This window comes from Echinops telfairi, unplaced genomic scaffold (genome assembly GCF_000313985.2).
Source record: "Echinops telfairi isolate 266 unplaced genomic scaffold, ASM31398v2 ScPeMD7_7458;HRSCAF=8496, whole genome shotgun sequence".
Taxonomy (NCBI): Eukaryota; Metazoa; Chordata; class Mammalia; order Afrosoricida; family Tenrecidae; genus Echinops; species Echinops telfairi.
In genome coordinates this window covers 28,338,830-28,356,072 of record NW_022111358.1, presented here as the reverse complement: position 1 = coordinate 28,356,072, position 17,243 = coordinate 28,338,830, and the positions used below count along the sequence as shown (strand labels likewise).

The 17,243-nt window shown below is 45.2% G+C and overlaps 1 protein-coding gene across 2 annotated transcripts in view; it reads left to right on the top strand.

The window, feature by feature from the left end:
* Nucleotides 1-8,454: 8,454 nt before the first annotated feature.
* LOC101645957 (keratin, type I cytoskeletal 27) overlaps nucleotides 8,455-17,243 on the top strand; it is a 17,316-nt gene continuing 8,527 nt past the window's right edge. The window contains exons 1-8 of one of the 2 annotated variants that reach the window (XM_013005827.1): nucleotides 8,455-8,901; nucleotides 9,386-9,468; nucleotides 9,868-10,024; nucleotides 10,263-10,424; nucleotides 10,514-10,639; nucleotides 12,094-12,311; nucleotides 12,962-13,011; nucleotides 13,129-13,271. In XM_013005827.1, coding sequence (XP_012861281.1) covers nucleotides 8,455-8,901; nucleotides 9,386-9,468; nucleotides 9,868-10,024; nucleotides 10,263-10,424; nucleotides 10,514-10,639; nucleotides 12,094-12,311; nucleotides 12,962-13,011; nucleotides 13,129-13,271 — 1,386 coding nt within the window. Of the gene's footprint in view, nucleotides 8,902-9,385; nucleotides 9,469-9,867; nucleotides 10,025-10,262; nucleotides 10,425-10,513; nucleotides 10,640-12,093; nucleotides 12,312-12,961; nucleotides 13,012-13,128; nucleotides 13,272-17,243 lie in introns of those variants that run through there. The other variant, XM_004707141.2, reaches the window with a different exon arrangement.

Below are 17,243 nucleotides of genomic sequence, written 5' to 3'. Positions count from 1 at the left end.
TCTCACACACACACACACACACACACACACACACACACAGAGGATTATAGCCTTGGGTTCCCTATGGAGCAGTTCTACTATGTCCTATAGGGTGGTTTCAATCGTACACAACAGCACGAAATATATAGAAGATAAAGTGCTTTTCACTCTGGTTTCAGTAACAGTCCATCCTACATGGGATGCAATGACATGCGAACATTTTCACTAAGCATGCTCTCTTGGAGCCCTGGTTGTGCATCGGTTCAGGTCGTGCGCTACTAACCACCAGGGCAGCAGTTCGATCCACCAGTCACTCCTTGGAGAACGATGAGGCGGTCTGCTCCCGAGCAGAGCAGTTCTCTTCTGTCCCATAGGGTTGCAGTGAGTTGGAATCAACTCGAGGGCAATAGGTTTCATTTTTTCTTGGCATAATCTTTCAATCACATTACGTCTACAGGGAAGAGATCCTGATGGCACAGCGCTTAAGAGGTTAGCTACAAATCCAAAGGTTGGCAGTTGGAACCCCTGGCCACTCCGCTGGAGAAAAGACCTGGGGATTTGTTCCCCAAAAGACGACGGTCAGAACTCTACGAGGCGTTCTATTCTGTCCTCGAGGGTCGCTGGGAGTCAGCATCGGCTTCCGTGGCCATGAGTTTGAGTCGTCCACTAATGGCTGCTTCAATAGCTGGAAAACTTTCGACGCTCTTCTTTCACTGAAGAGTCCCACTGCTAAAGAGTACTTTGCTGGGATTTTTGTCTGTGAGTCTATCTCTCAATCTCCTGGGAATCCAGAAACGGGGGCCAGTCCACCAGTCCCCATCAGCAAACACACAGTTCTCTCTGGAAAGATCCACAGTGAGCCCCATGTTAGTTAATTTTCTCCAAGCTCAAGAGTCAACAAATCTCATTCTGGGAAGCCCTAGATGGTCAGTATTTGAGGCTTTTGCCAGTCGGATGACCTACAGAACTCAGTCATAAACCAAAACCCATTGAGGTCAAGTCTGTCCCATCCTACAAAACAGAGTAGACTTAGCCCACACAGTAGCAGACTGCCACATCTTTCTCCCAAGGAGCTGAGCACTTAACCACTGCACCCCCAGGGCTCCTGAACTCGGCCACAGACACTGCCCAAATGAACGATAGTGGCTGTGTTCCAAGAAATCTTTATTTACAGGCATTGGCATTTGAATTGCAAGTAAGTCTAGGGGTCATGAAATATTATTATTCTTTTTTGCTTCCATTTAAAAAAATAAATACTATTCGGGGTACAAAAAGACCAGGCTAACTAGAGATGGCCCACCAATCCCCGCTGTAGGTCTCAAAGACTCATGAGTTGATTCCTATTACGGTTGTGTTGTTTTTCTGTCTTCCTGGAGCAAAACTTGTGGTTGGAATTCCCATCGAATATTAAATGACCTAAAGGCAGAGGGCTCCTTTTGGGCTTTTTTTGTGGTCTGAATCCAAGGAAAAGTTCCAGCGAGGGGAGGAATGCTGTCCCACAGTCATGTGGGACTTCAAAGAAACGGTAAATGATGGGCTAAGAACAGAAGCTGGAGCCAAAGACATCAAGTCGGGAAATACTATTCATTCACGGGGAAATGACCCTCCCAGATGGACGCTACAGAGCCAGCATATCCATTGTGGCACCTGGAACAAAGGGAGTCCTTTGTTCCAAAAAGCAGGAAGAAGGTGTGGTGAAAGGTACTGAATCAGAAAGCTTCTTCCATTCTTCCCTCGCCACATTCTTGAGTTCCGGTGCTTTGGGGTTTGCTATTTAATGCTATCCTAAGGAAAGACAAATGAAAATGTTAAGTTACCGGCATGATTTTCACCTTTCTTTTTGGTGCCATGTGATGCCCATTGCAAGAACGTGTGATTGGTGCACGGAATCCCTGAGATGATACATTTCAGATCTCAGACCTCACACATGCTTCTTTTCTACGTGTTTTGGCTGCTACCTGCCCAGCGTACAATATGACCCGGTTGTGGTTACTTTACTTTTCCATGTGCACACGTTCTACCAACACTCTCTCCTTTTGGCCTAGATGGGAAGGAGCAGGAACTCCAGGTTGCCCTATCTTTACCTTTCCTTCTTTGTCATTATTTCCAGCGTAACAGCTGGATAATAGAAACCGTACAAGAAAGTAGAGTCCCGGCTGTATGCGTGGCTGTTAACTGAAAGGCTGGAGGTTTGAGTCCATGCCTCGGTGCCTCGGAAGAAAGGCCTGGTAGACCTAATCCCCAAAGAACACAGACATAGAAAACCCTGGGGAGCACCGTTCTACACTGGCCCACCTGGTGACGCGATGAGCCGGAACTAGTAACCATCACCCAAGTAAGAAAGTGTACGTTGCGTTCCCCGGCCAGCCGTGTTTCTTAAACACCACTGCCTTCTCTCTGCATGCAAAGAAAACTGCGGTTTGCATGGAAAAGCCGAGCACCACTGTATGATACGCTGGTCATGTGTCAAATATGGCACCGGTTTGTTACTTTTAAGGGCCGGAATCATGATTCGTTTCTTTTATAAAGTGTTCTTCTTCACCTTCCTTGTTTGTCTTACTTTCCCCCAAGTGCTATTTTTTAAATCATTTTATTAGGGGCTCATACAACTCTTATCACAATCCATACATACATCAATTGTGTAAAGCACATTTGTACATTCATTGCCCTCATCATTCTCAAAACATGTGCTCTCCACTTAAGCCCCTGGCATCAGCTCCTCATTTTCCCCTCCCTCCCCGCTCCCCCTCCCTCATGAACCCTTGATAATTTATGAATTATTATTTTGTCATATCGTACACTGTCCGACATCTCCCTTCATCCACTTTTCTGTTGTCCGATGTCTCCCTTCACCCACTTTTCAGTCATCCATCCCCCAGGGAGGAGGTCACATGTAGATCCTTGTAATCAGTTCCCCCTTTCCAACCCACCCTCCCAGTTTTACCACTCACACCACTGGTCCTGAAGGGATCATCTGCCCTGGATTCCCTGTGCTTCCAGTTCCTGTCTGTACCAGTGTCATCCTCTGGTCTAGCCAGACTTGCAAGGTAGAATTGGGATCATGATAGTGGGGGGAGGGGTGTTTCTTTGAGCCTTCATCTTTCATTAAGCAGGGGGGAGGGGGGAGGGTGTTCTTTTGTCCAGGGTCAGTGATCTTTGAAATCTGTCCCTCTTCAAGAATAAGACCTTGGCAGTGACATATCGGACAAGTGGCTAACCTCTCGAAGCTGCAGAAAACGCCCACACCTCAACAAGACAAACAATTCGATTAAAAAGTTGGCAGAGGGGGGGGGAACAAGAAGCTAACAACAATGCGCATGGAAAGAACATGTTCTGAACTTGATTGTGGTGATGACTGCACAACTCTTCTTAATATGACTGAATGATTAAATTGTGTGATATGTGAAGTATATGCCAATCGCTGTTTTCTTGGAATTTGGCAGAGGACATGAATAGACACATTGCCAACAGGAAGCCAACAAGCATATGAAGAAATGCCCATGGCTATTAGCCATTCGAGAGGTGTGAATCAGGAAAACAGTAAGAGAGCACCAACCCCCAGCATACAGAGCAAAACTGGAAGATAAAAAGATGACCACCCATGAAGGGAGGCTGCAGAGCGAGGGGAAGCCTGGCACACTGCCGGGAGAATTATTAAACAGTACGACAGCTTTGGAAAGCAGGGGGCACTTCCTCAAAAAGCTGGGAATAGAAATCCGTATGGCCCAGCACTCCCCCCTACTTTGTATACATCCTAGAGAAATACACACGACACGAAGCAGTGCACGCACACCTATGTCATCACGGCTGTCCACAATAGCCCAAAGAGGGAAACAACGTAAATGTCCACCAGAGGAAGAGCAGGTAAATAACCCTTGGTGCACACGCACTACGGGCTATGGCACCAAGTGAAATAGTAGCAATGACTCTGCCAAACACCCCACTACATGGTTGAACCTGAAGGACATAATGCTGAATGGAATTCAGCATAAAGTGGCCTGATATCATACAAGCATAAAGCATAAAGCACAAGCATAAAGCATATTATAATATCATAGTCAAGGATAAAGTGACCTAATATCATACAAGACCACTGTGATAAAAAAAAAATCCAGAATGGGTTTTCACACCAACAGGTTAAACCCTCTCTGATTGGCAAGAGAGGGGAAGGGAAAGCAGGGCTGAGAAGTCATGCAGTGGGTGGGTAGACAAATGTTGCCTTGGGTTAAGGGCAAGGCAATAAGAGAGGGGCTAAGAAAAATCATGGAGGCGGGGGAAGATTGGGAAGCTTGCAAGAAGTCAAGGCAACAAAGGCAAATACCATTAGACACACAATCCTGCAGCGGTGGGGATCTGAGAGTAGATGATTAGACAGACACACAGGTTGAACAGGCGGCAGAGGGGTAGTGGGAGTACAGCCACAAACATATAGAGGTTTGGCCGAGGATATTTTGATATGTGTGTTTACCTTTGCTGAACATACACCCATGGATGTGGTGGAGCACACAGGGGACAAAGTTATGAAACCTTATTTGATATAAATAAACAACACTTTGAGGGAACAAATAGCTGGACCTAGAGGATCAGGACCACAGCTCTGGGATCACTAAGGTCAAGTAGCAAGCATCGTTCACACAGAGGAGTCCCTGGTGTCACAGTGGGTTACAAGTTGAGCTGCTAACCACAAGATCAGCAGTTTGAACCCTTCAGCCACTCTGCAGAGAGAGATGAGGCTCCAGCTCCCATAAAGATTTTCAGCCTCGGAAACTGAAAGCGGCGGTGTCTAGTTAGTCCTATAGAGTCACTAGGAGTCAGAGTCAACTCAAAAGCAGCGGGTTTGGAGGTATGTTGGAGTTCACAAGGACAATTTTCTCCTTTGGGAAGTAGTGGCCGGGATCTTAAGAACTCCTGAGCAGCCATTGAATTGCTCTTCCTCTGTCCAGGAGAAAGAAAAGTGAGAGATCAAAAGATACCTGGAATAATTAGTCCAACAGACTAACGAACCACACAAACATCAGTTTCCCTAACTTTGAGACCAGAAGAACTAGATGGTGCCCAGACGTCACTTACCAACTGCTCTGAAAAGGATCTTATTAGAAGGTCCTGGGTGGAGTGGGATAAAATGTGGAGTGGAACTCAAAATCATAAAAGGGGCCAAACTTACGGGTCAGAACAGAGACTGAGGGGACTTACCCTTGTGGTCTGGATCTGAACTCACATCCATGTTAGAATAAGAACCATTTCAGATCAAATGGGCAGCAGAGGAGTAGGAGAGAAAAGGAGTGGAAGTAGGAAACAGGGGAGGACAGGGGATAAATGAAGAGATGGGACTGCAGTGGAGGAGTTGAATCAGAAAGTCTGCAAATTGTTGAATATAAAACTATGATCTGCTCTGTAAACCTATCCCTAATTTATAATTTTTTAAAAGTTGTTTTGTTTTCAAAGAATAATATCTCAAACATCTGGAAGGGGTGTGTGTGTGTGTGTGTGTGTGTGTGTGTGTGTGTGTGTGTTTCACTCTACGGCAGTGGTTCTCAACCTTCCTCATGCTGTGACCCTTTCACACAGCTCCTCATGGGGTGGTGACTCCTCAACCATAAAATTATTTTCGTTGCTACTTCATCACTGTCATTTTGTGACTGTTATGAATCGGGCGACCCTTGTGAAAGGATCGTTCGACCCCCAAAGGGGTCACGACCCACAGTTCGAGAACCACTGCTTTAGGGTGTGCTCAGTTGCCTTCATAGGCAGCTGTCAAATAGTGGTCTCTTGGGGTCTCTTCTCTAGGACTCTTCAGCTTTCCAGAGAAGGGCTCAACCATCAAGGCTGCCTACACCCCTACAGGAGCCAGCGCTAATATGAAAATGTGGGGTCCCTTAAAGAATCATGGGAGGAAAAAAAGCTTAGTTGAAGGTACTAAAAGATAAATCTTTTCCTTTAGAAATATTTTTGTACTTGTCAGAGCGGCAATAACAATGCATTACATAATATGAAACTAACATTGAAAAAACTTCTATTTTGGTGTCATAATCTTATGTCACAATAAATTATAATACTTTATTAATGTGATGTCTTGATTGGTCATCATATTTTCTGGCTTGTTTTTCTGCAAATTCACTAACAAGTCATGAACATTTATATTTTTAGCAACTTCCTTTTCAATCTATCTAATGCGAAGTGATGTCAGTTGTTCTTGGCAAAAGTAAGGACTCAAATAAATTTTGGTAATAAGAAGAAAACAACTGGGTAGAGAGAGCAACATGAACCGAGGCAAAGAAGGGGCAAGTCGGGGAATGGTAAAATAAAAGAACAAACAGGCCTGGTAAGATAGAAGTTATGTCCAGAAATGTTTTAAATGTCATATAAAGGGGCTTCATGGAGTCTATACTCAACAGAGAAGCATTCACAAGAGAAGAGAAGAGATCCACCCTGGCTACATATGAGTGAGAGAGATCATTGTTTTCTATACCGAACTACCATTCAATCCTCACAACAACACAAGCAAGGTCCACATCTCCGAAATTAAAAAGCAAAGCTAAGGCTCAGAGGGAATGAATGGCCTTAGCATTAGTGACACAGCTAGAAAGTGTCAGAGCTGAGGTCACATTGCTGATATGTCTGGTTCTTTCAATCACACGAAGGATGCTGAACTTCAGGAAGGCTGCCTTGACACCTGCCCGTTGAACATGATGGGAAGAAAAACGACATGAGACCAGAAATACCTTTAATCTCCTCATAAGATCAAAGAAGATGCTACAAGTTGAGATGAAAAATAATGGCAACCTACAAATAATAGTGACAAAGGGAACAGAAAGAAGAAAAGAGACTTCAGGAGACACCCAAGAAGTAGACTCAATAGAGCCTAGTCACTTCTGGATGCAGACTGGTAGAAAATGGTAGTCACGAAAGCTTTCTTAGTAATTCTGAGCGTGACCTTTTTACCGGGAGCAAAGATGCATGTTTAGAAATTAATCACATAGAGTAGAAGGCATGAGAAGGGGTGAGATCACCAAGGGAGAGTATGTAGAAAACCAACCATCACACTACAAAGAATGATACGATTTAGACAACAGGAGTGATAAATAGAAGAGGGCGAACCAGAGAGGGAGAATTCTCCAAGTGCAATGGCTTGAGATTCAAGAAGACTGGAGTGGTGCTACTGAGAGGGTGTAGGTGAGTGAATATGAGGCATGGTTATATTGAAGATGTAGCCTGCCACTGTGACCTCAGTAAAGTGTCAGGGCCAAAAATCCAGAGTGGGTTGGAGGTGGTGACTGAAGGAAATGGGTGCTGAATATTTTTCTAAAAAGGAAAAACTGTAAGAGGAAGAAATACAAAATGAAGGTTCAGAGTTAGAAAAGAAAGATAGGGGGACATTTTTATAAATGATCCAGGGTTCATGAGGGGGGGTGGGATGAGGAGCTGATACCAAGGGCTCAAGTAGACAGAACAATGTTTTAAATGATGATGGCAACCTATGTGTAAATGTGCTTGACACAATGGATGGATGGATGGATTGTGATAAGAGCTGTCAGAGGCCCCAGTAAAATGATTTTTTTGAAAGAAAAGGAACATAAAGGCTGACTATTGGAAGTCTGTCCTTTTTGTTTTGCAGATGAGACAAATGAGGCTCGGAGAAAAACCAAACCAAACTCACTGCCATCGAGTCAACCATAACGCACGGTGACCCTGCAGGACAGGTAACCCCTCTGAATTTCTGATCTCGCAAATCTTTACCGAAGTAGACAGCTTCATCTTTCTCCTGAAGAGAAACCGGTGAGTTCGAACCATTCACCTTGTGGTTAGCAGTTCACTACGTAACCCACTACACCACCAGGGTTCACGTGGCTGAGAGAGGTTAACGTATGTAATCTGGTTAGCAACTGCGCTCAGACAGAAAATCAATAAAGATGAGAGCTTCCAGTCTCCGAGGAAGATCCCATTTAATTCAACTATTTCCATTTAGGACCTGGCTTATACTACTGAGCCATGTTCCTGAATAACTCTCAGCATATCTGACGACTACGAAGCTTCGCTTGCTAGAGTAAATGCAATGTGTTGACTTGGGCCAAGAAGGAGAAACACGTTTATTACACGTCTTTATTCTTATAGGAATTTTGTATTCCCCAAGCCTGGAGCACAGGAAGAATTACTCATACTAAATTGGAAATGCATCACTATAATAATTGTCTTGAAAAGACTCCACCCTGGCCCATTCCGGAGATAAGGAATAACCCCAAGGCAGCTCTCCACCTACAGAAATGGACAGAGGAGGGTAAAGACATTCATTAAAAGGGAAAAAATCACCCAATTATGGATAATTCAGGATGAGCTGGCAAACACCATTTTGCTATGGGTAGCAAAGTTCATCAAGAAACACCCTAATAATGTGTATATAAAAGCAAGCGAAACTGTCCGATAGAGCACTCACCATCGGAGCTTCACACTAGCAGCCAACGCTCCAGTCTAGACGCCATGTCTGTGCGCTTTTCTTCTGCATCCAGACGCCTGGGCTCCGGCGGCCCAGCCGCGGGCTCTGTGAGGCTCTCCAGTGGAGGAAGCGGCTTTGGGGCGGGCAACACATGCGGCGTGCCAGGCATTGGGAGTGGCTTCTCGTGTGCCTTTGGGGGCAGTGCATCCGCAGGAAGCTATGGCGGGGGACTGGCGGGGGCCAGTGCTTCTTGTACTGCCTTCCTCGGGAATGAACACGGCCTCCTCTCTGGCAATGAGAAGGTGACCATGCAGAATCTCAATGACCGTTTGGCGTCCTACCTGGAGAACGTGCGAGCGTTGGAGGAGGCCAACGCCGACCTGGAGCAGAAGATCAAGGGGTGGTACGAGAAGTTCGGGCCTGGTTCCTGCCGAGGTCTGGATCATGACTACAGCCGATACTTCCCAATCATTGAAGACCTTAGGAACCAGGTAAGAATCGCAACTCCCTGCGTGTTACCATCCAGGAGGGCAGGCCCACTCAGGTCCACAACTTACAAATGTGGGTAGTTTCATTGTTAACTAGTGGTAATCTTTCGACTAGTTAGTATTCAAGCGCTCATCTTAGAATGTGGCCTATGCATCATCTGATATTAGCTATGTCTGCTTATGCTTTTAGTAATATTGAAATATCAGGGGCTGCCCAGTGTCTCCAGCTATATATTTAACAGCTTTTCCACAAGGAGCTTTTTGTTTTGTTTTGTCTTGTTTTAATGGACAGAGGGGGAGTAAAAGAGGCTCTTTTCAAACGAATTGTCATATTAAATATATTCGTGGTAGTTGCCTAAGTAGAGAAGAGAGAAAATTCCAAAGAAAATGTTTTACATATCATTAAAGCATACTATAGACATATGTATGTATGTACATGAGTATAAATATAGACTTCCTTGCTCTGAACTGACACTTTGTTTCTCAGATAATTTCTGCATCTACAAGTAACGCCAACGTGGTCCTGCAAAATGATAATTCAAGACTAACAGCTGACGACTTCAGACTAAAGTAAGCAGGTGGGGGCGGGAGCTGAAGGGGAGGGAGATAGAAAGTTACCTAAGCATTCCTCTCTTCTATTTCGATTATTTGAAGGAGGCTTGATGCTTTGTATTTGGTTGTTTGCTTTAAACCAAATGCAAATTGGGACGACTCGCTGACTTGGCAGGCTTGAACTGACTATGCTATTTCTGGGTTGGGAAATCGGGAGCTAACACCAATGCACGTCAGTCACATGTTTGAGTAATTCCTAGTCTCTTTCTTCAAATAAAGAAAGGTATTGCCTCGAGGGTGCGCTACCTGAAGTCTGAAGTGTATTTGAAGAGTTTTTATTTGAACGCTGTGGGTGTTCTACGCCCATCTCAAGGGTGGCTGGGTGAATCCGATGGAGTTCGTGAACCTTTCTCCCAGGTATGAGAACGAGCTGGCCCTGCACCAGAGCGTGGAGGCGGACATGAACGGGTTGCGCAGGGTCCTGGATGAACTGACCTTGTGCAGAACCGACCTGGAAATTCAGCTGGAGACTCTGAGCGAGGAGCTGGCTTACCTCAAGAAGAATCACGAGGAGGTAGATGCTCCTCTGCCCCCCACTTCCACACCCCACCTCCCTCCCAAAATGTAAGCTTAATTTCAGATGGATACTGGATCAACTTAAATTGTTATAAGGAGCTTGTGAAATTCCCCAGTGGCCATGGCTTGCTTGAAAATGATACCCATGCACCTTCCTCAAACAGCTCCTAAGCACTTGGACCATGTCCCTCTTGTTCTTTGAAAAAATGTCCACTTGTTTCACAAATCCCGTTCAGGAAATGAAGGTTCTGCAGTGCGCCGCGGGGGGCAACGTGAACGTGGAGATGAACGCGGCCCCGGGCGTGGACCTCACGGTTCTGCTCAACAACATGCGTGCTGAGTACGAAGACCTTGCCGAGCAGAACCGCAGGGACGCCGAGACCTGGTTCAACGAAAAGGTAAAGTCACGCCCCTGCACGCTTACGTGTTACGGAGTTACGCCACCGCCACGCCTCCTGGCGCCTTAACGCACCTTCGCACCTTCCAGAGTGCCACGCTGCAGCAGCAAATTTCCGACGACGCCGGGGCCACCACCTCCGCTCGCAATGAACTTACTGAGATGAAACGCACGCTTCAGACCCTGGAGATTGAACTTCAGTCTCTCTTAGCGATGGTAAGTAAAGGTCACAAAGCAGATTTGTTTGAGAGGTTGCTGTTGTTCATTAAGAAGTTTTCTTTCAGACGACATTACTGATTTTTTTTAATCCATTACTCGTCTTGAAATAGGACAGGTTTGCATTTTGTGCATTAGAACCCTCTGTTTGAAAATGCTGCCTCCCTCAGACTCACCCACTCTCCTATTTCTCCCACAGAGCAGGTCCTGGGTTTGAACTTCTAACATTTTTAGTTAGCAGTTCAGCGCCACCAGCGTGCTTGAAAATTCCCCCTAGATGCTAATAATTTAGAAGCATTGGAGATGAGCAAGCAATTATTTTGGAATACTTGAAAAATAAGTCTTGACCTTGAATCTTCTCTCCCAAGTCAAATGCTCAAAAATTGCCAAAAGACGTTTATATGACTCCAAGATTCTCCATCTAGCATGCCTTGGGGCTGTCAATCAAGTGTGCATACAGGTTCCTTTGTAAGTGGTAGAAACAAGGAACAACATAGACACTAAGTTGTAGAGGCATGAAGTTTGTCCCTAAAGCTGAACATGCACAATCATCCTAATACCCTTTTTCATGACGGGTTCCCCAGCACTTTTATCCACACGTGAGCCTCCCAATGACCCCGGGGCCCGGGCAGGGCAGCCATCATAACACACGTCCATGTGTCCAAAAGAGAATCTGTAGTTCAAAGGCGTAAAGTGGTTTACTCAGAGCCCCACAGATGGATCCAAAGGAACTCAGCTTTCTCTACAAATGTCCTGTCTCCAAATTCCATTCCTCTTCCACTCTGGCTAGTGAGCCTTCAGAGTATTTCCCCAGAGAAATGAGACTTTATATAGAGACTTGTAGATGAAAGGGTGAGGCACTCTCCCCTCTGCATCAAGTTAAACCACAGCAAGGATCCCCCTGCGGAGGTACATGACCCCATGTGGATTCACAAGCCAAGGAATCAAAGTATTTAAAATGGGAAGGGGGAAGAAAAACCTAATTACTTTCTCTTGGTCATTTTACATATGGAAAAGGTATGCTCTTTACTATTGGGCTTTTGTCTCCTAGAAGCGCTATAATCCTCATGAGACAAGATTAGAACTAAGATAATAAAAGGTGTGAGCCGTCCATTCCCAGGGAAAGTAGCACATTCCACCAGATTTTCAAAGCATGGGCTATCATCGAGTTGGTAGTAGGGCCGGGGCCCTCTGAGGAAATCACTTCATCTCTCCTCACATGCCTGGGTGCATGAGCAGCATTCACCACCAACTGTGCCGTCCTCAAATAGGCAAAGAGTCTAGCACCTAATTAGGGCAACAATTAATATTGAACAAGTAATAGCTTATAGATGACTATGGATACTTGAACTCTGGAAAGACAGCGCTCTTGAACATCCCCTTAAATGTGTACCTTGCCATCTTCTGAAGTCCACTGGTGGCGTTGTCTACTAAATGGCGTCATGTGTCCACAGAAACACTCCCTGGAGTGCTCCCTGACCGAGACCGAAGGCAACTACTGCACGCAGCTCGCCCAGATCCAGGCTCAGATCGGGGCCCTGGAAGAGCAGCTGCACCAGGTCAGAACCGAGACCGAGGGCCAGAAGCTGGAGTACGAGCAGCTCCTGGACCTCAAGGTCCACCTGGAGAAGGAGATCGAGACGTACTGCCGCCTGATCGATGGAGAGGATGGGTGAGTACAGCTTCCACTGAGGACTCTATCTTAAGGTGATTAGAAAAACAGAGAAACAGAGAGATGCTGCCCAGTGGACTCCAATCTGTACCTACCTCCTATGGGTCAGAGTAGAATTGTGCCTCCGTGGGTTCTCAATGGCTGCTTTGCAGCAGATGACCACTAGGTAGAAGCCAATCACTAGGATTTTCTTCCAAGACGCCTCAGATTAGACTCAGAGTTCCAGCCTTCTGGTCAGTAGCCAAGTGCTTTAACCATTCACACCAGTCAGGGACTGCCAAGGTTATTACAAGTCATTCAAAATCAAGCCCAAAGTCCATACTGGGAACCCTGGCAGAACCAGAACGCCACGGGGCTGCCTTGTTGTTCCAGGTTTGCACAGTTCTCACCTGTGGCACCATCTGGCCGCTTTTCTCTCACTCTTTACTAGTGGAAACCATTGGAATTGCCCTTCTCTGATGGGTGTCCACCACACACCTGTATGGCTTTCCTGGGTTTCCCTGTAGCTATGATCTGGATCATGTGTGCATAGACCTCCTCCTCATGTTGTTTCAAAATGTAGTGAACTTCCATCCTCAATCATTGTGTTTCGGCTTCCTCAACAAAGAATAGGGAGACATAATTAAGACAAACTCTCTATATTTTCACAGATCTTGTGTTAACTTGAAAGGCTACAGAGGACCCGGGAATCAGATCAAAGGTAAACAGAAGCTGTACTGAGCAGTGCATGCTCATGGGTGGATGTGTCAGAGGGTGAGTTAGTGATTTCCCACTGATGGATTTGATCCATGCTAACAGTTCCTCTGTGTCATCCCAGAGTCAGCTAAAACCACCTTGGTTAAGACAGTTGTTGAAGAAGTAGACCCCCGTGGCAAAGTTATCTCCGCCAGAATTCACACCATTGAAGAGAAACCCACCAAAGTCAACAACATCAAGACTGAACAGAGGGTGCCTTCCTGAATACCAGCACCCCCCAAACCGCGGGCCCCTACATCAAGCTACCAAATCAAAATGAGATGATAAATAAGGCCCTTCTTCCTTTTCTGCTTTTCTTCCAATAAATTAAGATACACTGTTACTAGAATAAGGACCCCTCTTGTGGCACTGTGGGCTAGGGATGCCACTGTTAAGCACCTGGTTCAAACCCAGCAGCCACTCTTCGGGAGAAAGATGAGACTGTCTGCTCTCGTGGAGGTGTCCAGTCTGGGAAGCCCTGTTGTGGGGCCACGAGGAGTCAGAATCTACTTCTGACTCTATGGCAGTGGTTTGGGATTTTTTTTAGAATAGTAACATTTCTTTGGTTTTCTCTGTGGTGGGGTTTCAATAAAAGTTCTTCCTGTTGCAAGTTATCTTCACTGGTTCGGGTCAATCTTTGCATGTTAAATGTAGCCCACCATGGGAGCTGGTGTGGGTTTTCCAATTCTTTGGGTGAAGCCGGTGCTCTTTGCTGCAATATTTCACAGGTACACTCGTTGGAGTCTTTTGGACATCTGTGAGATTTTAAATCTTCCTTCACACGCTCTAAGTAACAGACACTGAGGATACAATAGTCAAGCCGAATCTATAAACGCAAGCTGGAAATGAAGAGCCGGAGAGTCTTCCGGCCTGCTCCTAAAGGAATAACCAACGGGACAGCTGAAGGAAGCAAGAGAGGCCAGGGGCAATGGCAGGTAGAGAATTCCAATGGGAGTCTCGATCGCTTTCCCATGAGGATGGCGATTCACAAGTACTCCACTATGTTTTAAGAGCCCCGGTGCACAGTGGTTGAATGGCTTGACTGCTAGCCCAAAGCCCACCAACCACTGCATGGGGAAAAGACACGGCAGCCTGCGTTCAGAAAGATTTGCAGCCTTAGAAACCCCTATGGGGAGGGTCTGCATCCTGCTATGGCGTCTGGACAAGTTGAAATCTGCTGAACAGCAGTAGTTCAGTTTGGGTTGGGGCCTCCTTATTTCAGCGACCCAATAATAAAGAGCAACGTTTCTCTCTTTTGAGTCAGACGTAAGTTTCAAGGCAGCCTTTTGTGCTTTCTGTCAATGAACCTTTTCTCCAGCCTGTGGCTCCGGGTTTGGTGGGGATGGCAAGGCTGTAAACTTCAGCAGCAAATCCTCCACAGACTTTGCTGAGGAGGATTTGCCTGCCCCATAGCAAGCCCACCACAGCAGGGTCAGTGGCAAAGTTTCTCTATGTCCAGCACTGTTTTACTGAGCGCTGCAGAATGACACGACCTTGAGGCGGCCTTCTCCCTCCCGTTCTTCTATGCTCATGTGACTCGAAGGCAAATCCTCACCTTCCCACTGAACATTCAAATTAACCCATCCCTTGACCACATGCTCTCATAGACCTAGAAACGCTTTCTCCAAATCAGAAGAAAGCATCCTGTTGAATGGTTCTTTCATTAACGTCAGATTTATTCGGCATTGGAAACCAACCAGGCATCGATCAGGAAATAAACGATTTTTATTCAAACAAGGTTGAAAGAATGAGGGGCTACATTCTGAGCTTTCAATGATAACTTTCAGAGGAAAAAATATGAATAATTATCGATACCCAACACTGACTATATTATAGGCACAATTTTAAGCATCATGTAATCCTTAAGAGAACTCTATAGTCAGAATGCTTATTAACAGACAAGATCGGTGAGACTTTGTCTCATACATTTTGGGCATGTTGTCAGGAGACAACAGTCCCTGGAGAAGGACACCATGCTTGGTGAAGTAGAGCGGCAACAAAAAAGAGGAAGGCCCTCCAAAGATGGATGGACACAGTGGCTGCAACAATGGGCTCAACCAGAGGAACAATTGTGAGGATGGTGCGGGACCGGCTGGTGCTGTGTTCCGGCTGGTGCTGTGTTCCGGCTGGTGCTGTGTTCCAGTGTACATGGGGTTGCCACAAGTCAGAACCAGCTGGACCATGGCTCAGAACAACAACCTTGTCACTCTCTGCGGCAGAGAGCAGTTGAGAGGTGTGCCCAACTGCAGATCACTAGTAAGAGCAGGTGCTGGGATGCCAGCATGGATCAGAGTCACCTAATGCCAGGCTAAGAAGAACCTGGGAGTCCCTGAGTGGTACAGATGGCTAGCATGCTCAGCTGCTAATCAAAGAGGTGGAGGTTCAAACTCAGCCAGAGGCGCCCTGAAAGAAAGGCCTGGCAGTCCCATTCCAGAAAATTGGCCACTGAAAGCCCTACCCAGCACAATTCCACAAAGGGAATTACCATTATCAGGGCCCATCAACGGCAACTGGGACACTAGGGTAATAAAGACCTTATGACCCCAACTTCCTTCTGTGAGAAACAGGACAGCCATTTAAACCCAGTCCGTCTGAGATGAAGCAAAATCACCAAGGTCTCCTTCTTCACAAACAAACCAGGAAAGCCATTTTGTGAGCAGAATTAGCACAGCAGAAGTCAATTCTTAGGAAAAGCTAGAAATCTAGTGATAAAACAAGCTTCGTTCATGTTCAAGCCAAATGCTTGTCTAAACTTAGCTAATAAAGGTCAAATGTGAACTTTAAACAATGGCAAAATGTACCGAAGTATGTTTGAAACAAAACACTGAATTTATCAGAAGTGTTAGTATCAAACAATCAGAATAAGATCATGTGAAGAAAGACTTTATCTAGATATAAGGCGACGGTAGCACGTCATCGCTCACATTTTAATTCAATTCGATTTGTTGGCTTACCCAAAATATGCACGTTATGTAACGTTTGAATGCGTAGGAGGTTCTCAAGAAATCATAGGTGACAAATAAGTTTTCTCCTCCTTTCTTTTAAAAATTGTGGTAAAAATTCATATAACACAAATTCAACGTTTTTCAGGTTTGTAGTTTAGTGATCGATCAAGTTAAGCAACCATCACCAGTAATAAATGTCTGTTTTTACCATAAATAAAATAACCACTCTCCAGGAAGAAATATAAAGCTAGAAGTGGCCAAGAGAATGTACAATCTAGTCCCTCTCTAGAGAGGGTGAAAGCACACCAGAATGTTATAGTTTAAAAGAAAGGTGTGATTAAGAAAATTCAGGAGACTTGCCCAAAGAGTAAACAGGGGCAACCTGTCAAGGAGTTAAGCCCCGTGTCTCCCAGTCCTGTTTTACTGGAGAAATAAACGCTTTACGAGCTGCCCTGTCCCTCAGCTGCAGAGCCAGCTCATCCCCCAAAGCGGTGATAATAATATATGCTAAGTTACTTGGTACAAGCTTGTGAGTTAATGAGTATTTGCAAAATACCTAGAGCTAGATTATGTTAATAACACTTTGTGATCTCATAATACCTCTTACTCAAGAAACTCCAGCCTTATAAACCATGACACTAACCAGACACTCTGTTTTTCAGGGCTTATTCACAGGAGACCTGGACATGGCAACATTAATAATAAGGCTGTGAATATGAGCTGCATTTCTCAACTTACCTTGCATTGTTCTAAAGACATGCTGATGGTCCACAGTATGGCTTTCTGGAAATTATCCTAAAATCTTTTTAGTCAAGAAATATCCCTGATTCAGGCCCCCTAAATATTCCCACAATTAATCTGAGTGCTCTTCGAAGTATTTGATATCTAGAACATTGAAAGTTTACATTGAGAAAAAAATATCAATATATATATAATTTCAAAAATAACCCTGTCATCAGTTAACCAATCAATTTGTTTCATTATCACTAATAGAGCACTGACCTTGTTTGGCATGTCAACTTTATTATAATAATCTAACTAATTAACATTCACACGATGCTTGTGCCCTTCAGACTGTTTTATAGACGTTCATTGTTGGAGATAGCCAACAATCATTTGAGACTGTGTGCTGGTTTGTTTTCATTTGCCACAAAAATGAAATGAGACTAGATAACTTGTCCAGGGCATCGAGGCTGAAGATCACAGACTGCTTATGACAACCAATCTTTACCTAGGACATTATCATCGTTGG